Raw genomic sequence first — 8766 nt, 5'->3', positions numbered from 1 at the left:
CTTAATATGATCGCCAATGCACGTCGCTCGGGACTTGCTGTCTGAGCCAAGCTGTGACATCACAATATACTGTATGTTTTAGCGGGGTCATGTCCACTTTTTTTCAGACACGACACACACTCATGGAACATAGCCGTTGTCATAAATCCTCCAGGAATAACCTACTTGGCATTTTTAGTTATGCAAATTTGCTGTGAATGAAACAAGGCCCGGGGCAAACAGCATCATATCAGATGACAATAAATTAGGGACTGCCCCCAGAACCTGCACCACAGAAGTACATGTAGTGTTTGACAAAAGAGCTCAAGTTTATACTTCCTGGTAGATCTTGTTGCTCTGTCAGCGGGGTATAACAGAGAGGTATTCCGTGTTGTAACTCTACAGGATCCCAAATTATCAAGTCAACAACTCAACATTAGTTTGGGGTCCTTATGTTCTTTTCAGTGTGGTGGGCCACAGTTATATCGGCAAGTAAAATTACAAATTGATTTGTTGGTTTCACAAGGATTAACACTGATACACATGGGCGTTGCCATGAAGTGGACAAGGGGGGGTTGGTGGAAAAATTGAAGGGGGAGAGAAAAAGGAAAAACGAAAACAAAGAAAGGAAAGGATGAAAAGTAGCAACTGGCTTGGAAATATTTTGAAATTGATCCCGTCCAACATTGGTGGCTTGTCAGTCTGCCACTGTCAAGCGCTGTCTTCCCCCCCACCAAGCTTTGCTCATTTCGCAGTTATACCCAAGACTGTTGATCCAAAGTACAAACCAGAGCAAGATTACCTTCAGGAGGTGAATTTATGTTCTATGAGTACACTGAACTCATTAGGCAAACATGCAAATTTCAACTCTTCCCAGATAAATGAAATGAAGTGCTATTTTACTCCGCTGAAACAACCAGAAACAAAGATTCTTCACACTGTTCACAAAACACCTCATGTTTTTTTTCCTTTAAAATATTGTCCCTTTTATTTCAAAACAGCAAACACGATGATCAGTGAGTGTTGTATTTTCCCAAAATTTAATACATGTATTCTGGAAAACCCTACCACTTTAACAGCAGGCTAACAATTTGATTAAAACCACTCTGGAAATAATGTCAGACCAAGAGTGAAGTGGTTATCTTGTTGCTATGTAGTGATGTACATGTAGGCGTGGGTTTTTACCATTAGGAAGTCACCCAGAACAGCTGTAGTCAGAGACACCAATGTCTGTTTTGTACACAGCCTTACACACACATTGATATGGCTAAAAGAACAAAATCTGATGAAGATATGAACATAAAGTTAGGCAGGAGCTGTAATGAGCAGGTACGAGGTAAGATTTTGAAGTGGATTTTATCTACACTGGATAATATGAAATTCCAAGGAAAGCTAGCTCGGGATGTAATCTGTTTAGCGAATCCTGCTATCTTTAGCATACGGACCCCCCTCCACAACCAATCAGATATGTGAAGCACGTTCTGAGTTGTAGCAGGTGGCTGAAATAACCACAAACCAGGATAATTGCAGGTTATCACAAATGCTCATAGGATTTCCTTATGAAATTTTTGTTTACACAAAAGGGAAAGAGTTTGGAGAAAAGAGGAATGTTTAGACCAAAAGGATGTCATTATCTTACTTTCTCTCTCTCTGTGGCTTTGTGCTGTTTGGTATCTGTTCTATCTGCCGTAAACGATCATTATCCCTATTAAATTACCACTGAAAACATCTGAGGGACATTCAAGCAGCCACTTACGGATAATAGTTATGTCACTGATTTGTTTGCTGGGAGATTTCCAATATTTGGATGAGACAACTTGCTGAATAGCATTATCCTTTTGGTTTCACTTTTGTGTTGTTTTATTTCACTCAAATTCACAGTTATTACATCCTTCAAAGGATAACTTTAACATAGGGAAGCATACTGTAAGGACTGAAATAACACATCATTATTTAAATTAGTCCACAGGGGCTTGGCTAAATCAACTTGAAAACAGAGATGAAGTACCATCTGGAAACTGGAAGTTACTGCTAGCAATGTAAACTACATTGATAAAAGAAAGGATCCAAAGTTCAATACCTGAAACTTGTGCATGCTAAATACATGTTGGCTGTACTAGTTACTGTTGCCAGTTGGGAACAAAATCCCAGTTCCTCAAATTTTTCTCTGGAGGAATTTGAATGAGTTCGACACTGTGCATGTCAACGGCATTTCCTTGGAACCTCTACAAAATTTGGGCATCCAGTCCCATTTTTAAGTGAAGGAGCTGAGATGTACAAGCCTAAAATACATCAACATACTACAAAACAGGCCTAAAATATTGACAGACACTGGGTGCTTAAGCAGTGTGCTTCCTGGAAAAAAAATGAGAAAAATAATAAGGACGGTTCGCAATACAGCGTGCCTGTCAAAGGTTACCGTGAGGAGGCCAAGTTTGGTAGTGCAGTATCAGAAAACGGTTGATATCTTCAAATGAAACAGTGTTTATTTTGCATAAGGACTTGGCAGTTGGATGTCTGTAATTTCAGTTATTATTTCTGTATGTACTGCATCGTGGTCACTCAATGCGGCGTATAAGCACTGATAAGGGCTGAAAAGCTACATGGTAATGCAGGTCGTCTTCTGTGAACTGACCTGTCTGAGGCAAACACTTAGTAGCTCACTGTATCTTGATCCAGTAACTTAAATCACTCAAAAATAAATTTCAAATATCCACTGAAACATGACACACACACACTCCCAGATAAATAATAAAAACTCTTGATCACTGCAAATTGAGGTCTACACGTTAAAGCCGGCAACGTTTTCTGTCTACTGTGACATTACATGGGTTTAAAGGAGGAGTAACAGGCCAGCACTCCTCAAAGTTTGCAAACATTCCTGTCACAAGAAAGCAAAACTTCACAGGAAGTGGGAAATGTACTCTACCAACAAACCAAATCACTAATTCCACAGAAATTCTTTGTTGCTTACCATGCAGACCTATAACGCATCAATCATTCTGTTTTCTGCATCTTCCGTGCTCTCTTTTTCATAAAAAGTTAACAATGTGTCTGAAATGTGCACTCTTCAAACTGAAAGGTAGATTTTTGTAGAAATTAAGTTGACTTAGCTGCAGAGTAGAAGATGGAGGATTTCCAAGAATTTATTCAGAGGTTGAGTGCATCTACAGTTGGCCTGGTGGGAGGTATCGTCAGTGAATTCCTACATCCAGAAAAAAGGTTTAAATGAGTCTCAAATTATACAAATCCTGAGAAAATACAATGACAAGCCTTCATGGTACAGTGTAATTTTCTAGACTTGATTTAAAAAATTTTAAATCAAGAAGAGAGATTTTCTGGTAGTCATTGATTTAACAAACTGTGTAATGCTCTGTAACTTGCTTTAAGTAATGTCATTGGTAAACAAAAAATTCCGACTTGCAAATTACTGATCCCTCAAACCCACAACTGGTTTAGTGAGTGAACTTTATCAATTAAAAACAATTTTGGAATGGCTCATTTGTTATACGTATATACGAATAAGGGATAAGTATGTGCTTGCAAGTCTGAAAAGTCTATTTGAGACCTGATCAGGGGAAGGAATGTTGACGGGGCCCTAGTTGAATGTTTCAGACTGGCCAAGCACAAATTCAGAAATACCTTTTGAGTCACAAAGTCAAACCGGGTTTACAAAGAATAAATTTCAAACAATTTTGTTGAACATTTTACTTCACTTTTTCCAACGACGCTCTTGCTATGTTATGTTCATCCATGGTATGCTTGTCTAACGAGTAACTGTAAGCTATCTCCATGCACAAAGATTGGTGTGTGTATGACATGTACTGCGTGGAGTGGAACGCAGTCAGTGTTTTATCAACTTTTAAGACCGGCCACGACTGGCTCTCCACCAATAGGATTGAATGGCTCAACTGCCTCAAGTATTATTTGACACAAACCTAAATAAAAGTTAGAATAACAGGTAGACTAGTATGGCATGATACTGTGGTGATATGCCAGCATTCAGGTCGTCAGTGTATGGTAAATGAGTCTGACCAGCTGGGTGCAGTGAATGTCAAAATATATGCACGCCTTAAAGGATTGCTGTCGTGGGATTTTCTTCCACAGAAATTTTTCTGCAACTCTGTGATCTTCTTCCAAGTAGGAAAACTATCAGCATCCCTATTACATTAAATGCACAGAGAGTGCACTTTAAAAAAAAAATCATTATGCTCTCCCAGACAATTGGGGGCGCTGTTGCTGTGGAGCACATGGTTTAGTGAATAAGGTTTTCTATCCAAAGTGTGAACTTTTCTCAGAAGGGCTGCCTGCTTATGTATTGCTATGTACTAACAAAAAAATGTTTCAGCACAGAAACGAAATTTAGGCTGGCAATATCTAAAAAAATGCTGCATTTTTTGTGTATAAACCACTGCAAGATTAAGATTTTCTGCATGGGATGACATCATTAATTTGCTCGTGAATATGGAAATACTTATTAGCAGCAAATACACTTTAAATAGTGAAACAAACGTTAACAAGACAGGTGTGTTGACAAACACATATGCCCCGCCAAGACTGCATGAAATCCCCTAAACATGCCATTGTTCATTTGAGTAATTTGACCTTGAAACTTAACATTTTGCATCCAAATTCAATAGGCTCCTTAGGCCCACTGATTACAACCTACATACCAAATTTGACGTCCACAGGACATGTAATTCCCAAGTTATCGTGCTGACAAGATTCGTGGACACCCACACCCCTACACACACGCATCCACGGAAGGACAAGGAGGAAACAGTATGCCCCTTCGACTTTGTCGGGGCGGGGCACAAGAATGAGGTTAACTGAGACACAATAAAACAATTCCACTGCTGCGACATTTGACGTAGGACATCGTGCGTGGTAGGCAGGCGTAAGTACGGCGCCACTGCAGTGAAATCATCTCTTCTGATCACTATATGCATGAAATACAAGTCTGATTGGACATTTCGGCCTTCACTCACCGTGCGCCATCTTGCACTGCTTGAGTGCCTCGTTGAATCCTTCGCACAGCGTGATGTCGTGCTGGCTCTGGGCACAGTTCAGGAACTGCCTCAGCTCGTAGCCGCAGGCGCCGCCCTGCAGCGAGTCCGGCTGCTGCTGCTGCTGCATGTAGGGTTGCTGCTGCATCTGGGGCTGCTCCTGATAGGTGACATCGGGCTGCTGTGGCTGTTGCCCTTGACCTCCCGTAATTGCCGCTCCAACTGCATGACCCTGACAATTCACAAGGGGAAATAACACCAGTAAAATTCTCGGGAAAACTGCAGAGCAGATTTCAGAAAGTCTCAAATGCTTTCAAAATGGGCGATCAAGTAAAACACTGTAGTTATTCTCAAAAATTTTCTTGATCCTCCAAAAATTCTGCTTTAACAATTACATAAAAAAAAAATTTAAAACAGTACCTTATCCAACTTTATGTAACTGATGTAAGATGAATTGAAAATCCCTAATATCAATCTGAAAATGGCGCAAGCCTAAGATTTAATTATAAGTGGCTAGAAACACACAACCTAGTAACATAATACAACAAAATGGGAATATCTTTATATTTCATGGGGAAAATGTCTTACGCTGCTCTATCAATTCTCATGGGTTGCATAAACCATATAACCTTTCACAGAATATCATCGTTCTATTTCATTACAAATTATGGACGAATGGTCTACTAAGCAATCCTTACCACAGCTGAACCAATGGCAACACCACCTGCTGTAGCAGCCATCTGGCCAAACAACCCTGGGCCTCTAGGGGGCGCTACTGCACTCGACTGTTGCTGGACGGGTACCGGGGCTTTCTGGGCGATGGGCGCAGGGGGACTAGCCACAGTCCGTGGAGGGGCAGGGGCCTGCCTGTAGAAAGAGGACATCAGAAATTGTGATGATGAAAGTACCCGGAGTGCACCACAAGAACGAAAATTGAAAGGTTCACGAGTTTGCCATTCAATGTTTTGCAATGCTATTCAATAATGGTTTTGCCTTTAAATCTAACAGTTCTACCCTTCAACATATTATAATTATTATTGGTTTATTTGATTCATGTGTCGTGGCCATTCGGCCAAATTGTATATGAATTACAATATAGTAAAAATACTAACAGTATATAAGAATACAAGATATAAAGATTACAATATGAAAAAGTAAAACCATAATAGACCTACAGCTATACCATAAAAATACATCGATAATATAAATTCACAAATAAACAAAAAGAACAAGATTATAGAAATTGGATTAACAAAATTTCAAAAACACAACGCATAAACTTCAAGAACTATCAATGGGAACATGTAGATTTTAAAGCCGGCATCAAGTAAAAATAGCTTGAGTTACTAAGTTCTATGTAATAAGGGATTGGGCTGTTTTGAAAGCGACAAGTTTTAACTGGAAACTTGGAAATATTGTGTGAGTTTCAGAGATTCCTCCCATGATTAGCTAACCTGGATGGGGGGGGGGAAATAAAAAAATTACAACGCTCACTATTCTGAAGATTTGTGGCAAATTTGAGACAGTGTCTTTCTCTCAACATACAACAATAAAAATACTGGTCAGAGTTTGTAATTCACGGTGTACATGTAAATCTGGAATTAATTTAAAGTAGTTTGTCTCTGGAATTCAATGTATTTCTTTCTGTCTGGTGGTGTACAGGATAGGTACATGTACATGTATATATTTCATACAGTAGATTCCCGTCACAGCGCTCCTTGATATAACGCTCTTACCGATATAACGTTCCATTTTCATTCTCCCAATTGCACGCCCATTCACTGTGTGCATTTTTCTGTAGTTATAGCGCACACTGTTTGTAAAGCTTTTCGGGATATGACACTCACGATTTTCGGCCCCTAGAACCATATAAAGCATGTGAAATGATTCCGGTTACAGCGCTCTTTACCTTGCAAAGTCAGATTCGTTGAAAATCCACGCATGTGAAACGGCAAGGCAAGGCCGCCATGATTGGCCGTCCTCTGGCATGGGACACCACTAGTTGCAATCACACCGAGTGCAGACATGCAGAGCATGTGCTCACCATGGTGAGCTGCACCTGGGCCACACATGGCATAATTATGTTTTCCTGGATTGCCATTTATATGTAAACACTCGCCAATGTCTGAGAATAATTTAGAAAAACTGAGTTGTCTGGATTTTGAGTTATCAAACAGAAGTCCCCGAGTCATGAAGTCACGAAGCACATGAAATGTGTACGTGATTACAACAGACTTAACTTGCTCTGCTGTGGCAACATTGTGATTATTTTCCCACTTTTTAGTTATTCTCGTGGTGTAGTTTGGCACACAAATAATCCACACTGCAATACTACAGCACATACAGTGTTTTGTGACCTAAGGTTTATTTCTAGCGATAATTAAAATCAGCCGCTTAAACTCTACATGTATCTTCATGTAGCAAATCTCGTCTTTTTACCGATTGTGTTCATGCGTTAAGCCCATCAATGACCGCGCTTGCTCCGCATCTTGGATCGACCATTTCGGTGGCGGAGGATAACATCACACACGGTGCAGCACATGTCGCGCTTCTTGCCCAATGTGTGTTTCCAGGTCACAACAGCAGCCAGGACGGTCCCACGATGAAAACAACACAAGATTTCACCGAAAATGGTCGGGCCAAGATGCGGAGCAAACATGGTCATTGGTGGGCTTAACGCATACGTAAACACGAACAGCATGAACGGAACAACAGTCAACGGGTGGAAGCGAGAAATTGGTGAGCAAAAATCTCATTTTTTCCAGAAGTACTCCATTTCATGCTCTGAACTATTGTTATCCCCTTTTGAGCAGGTATAGATCAATCAGATATGCTGACGGGGAAAATTTGCTTTAATACTAGCTTTCTCAGGGCTGGAAACCATTTCACCACAAAAATTTGATTCTAAAACCCCATAGCATTACGACGCCATGTAAACCTTGTTTCCTCGAAGTCACACGGAGTATCACGGAGTTAGTGACTTCGAGTTCTCGAAGTAGGCTAGGTGTCACTATTAAAATTATGCTGGTTTTTTACAGTCAAAAGAGAATTACAAGAAATTTCAAATTATTTTCTGACCAAAATTGGACGTGTTTCTAATTCAGGAATTCAAGTTGTTTTTCCTCAGCTTTGCTGTAAATAAGTTCTGCATTTTTTCTGTTTATACTCAAAAGGCCTGCATGTTGTGTATGCCACATGAAGTAAAAAAAATGTAAGCCTGAGTCCGATTTGACAAAATGAGAATTTCCAAGTTAAAAAGCTCAGGCTACTAATACTATTCATGTTCAGTGCAATGATGGTTTAAATACGACCTACAGGTACATGCAGTAAACATGGCCAATGCAGTTTAAGTACGAGTTTAGGCCTAAGTAGGCCTAGTAACTTCTTCAAGTACTTAACGCAATGATTATTCCATGTTACATCACCATCAGGCATCACTGCGTAGGTTACAAAATGTAGATCATTAGATGCATCATTACGATCATGCCTTTCAGTTCCTCATTTCATTTACCTGATTGGCGAAAATGATCGCCCACGACTTCTCCCACCGCGAGGCATTACTGACAAATTCAGAATAAACTGGAAGTCTTGCAGTTAAAGTTGAGGTTTTCCTTCCAAATCTCGCTCACGGTGGTACCGGTACAGTACGCGCTTCGTTCTCGAACAATCGCCAGCAAATTGATTCCTGACCCTTGACCTGACCTACTTATAAGCAACTTTAAGTTGCCGTTCTACTTCCAGAGTGTAATTTGAAGCATTAGGAACTCCCCCCGCTGTGGTA

The 8766-nt window shown here is 40.2% G+C and overlaps 1 protein-coding gene across 1 annotated transcript; it reads right to left on the bottom strand.

The window, feature by feature from the left end:
• Positions 1-938: 938 nt before the first annotated feature.
• Positions 939-8671, bottom strand: LOC147798255 (coiled-coil-helix-coiled-coil-helix domain-containing protein 2-like). Its single transcript, XM_087141289.1, has 4 exons — positions 8497-8671; positions 5684-5852; positions 4968-5217; positions 939-3184 (listed from the first exon to the last, which is right to left on the bottom strand). The coding sequence occupies exons 1-4, from the start codon at positions 8541-8543 to the stop codon at positions 3174-3176; spliced, it is 477 nt and encodes a 158-aa protein (XP_086997415.1). The 5' UTR covers positions 8544-8671; the 3' UTR covers positions 939-3173.
• Between the last annotated feature and the right edge of the window lie 95 nt (positions 8672-8766).

The sequence above is a fragment of the Acanthaster planci genome, linkage group LG09 (assembly GCF_054643075.1).
Source record: "Acanthaster planci isolate LZ-2023a linkage group LG09, COTS_SCS, whole genome shotgun sequence".
In the NCBI taxonomy this organism is placed as follows: domain Eukaryota; kingdom Metazoa; phylum Echinodermata; class Asteroidea; order Valvatida; family Acanthasteridae; genus Acanthaster; species Acanthaster planci.
Note: the sequence above shows the minus strand (reverse complement) of the source record. Positions and strands in the feature narration are given on the sequence as shown.

What these genes read in the sequence shown, in the direction of transcription:
- LOC147798255 (XM_087141289.1), bottom strand. Translation starts at nt 8,543, where the DNA reads ATGCCTCGCGGTGGGAGAAGTCGTGGGCGATCATTTTCGCCAATCAG. An exon ending in CGATCATTTTCGCCAATCAG is followed by an intron (nt 5,853 to 8,496) that starts GTAAATGAAATG and finishes CTCTTTCTACAG; the next exon opens with GCAGGCCCCTGCCCCTCCAC. An exon ending in TTGCCATTGGTTCAGCTGTG is followed by an intron (nt 5,218 to 5,683) that starts GTAAGGATTGCT and finishes GTGAATTGTCAG; the next exon opens with GGTCATGCAGTTGGAGCGGC.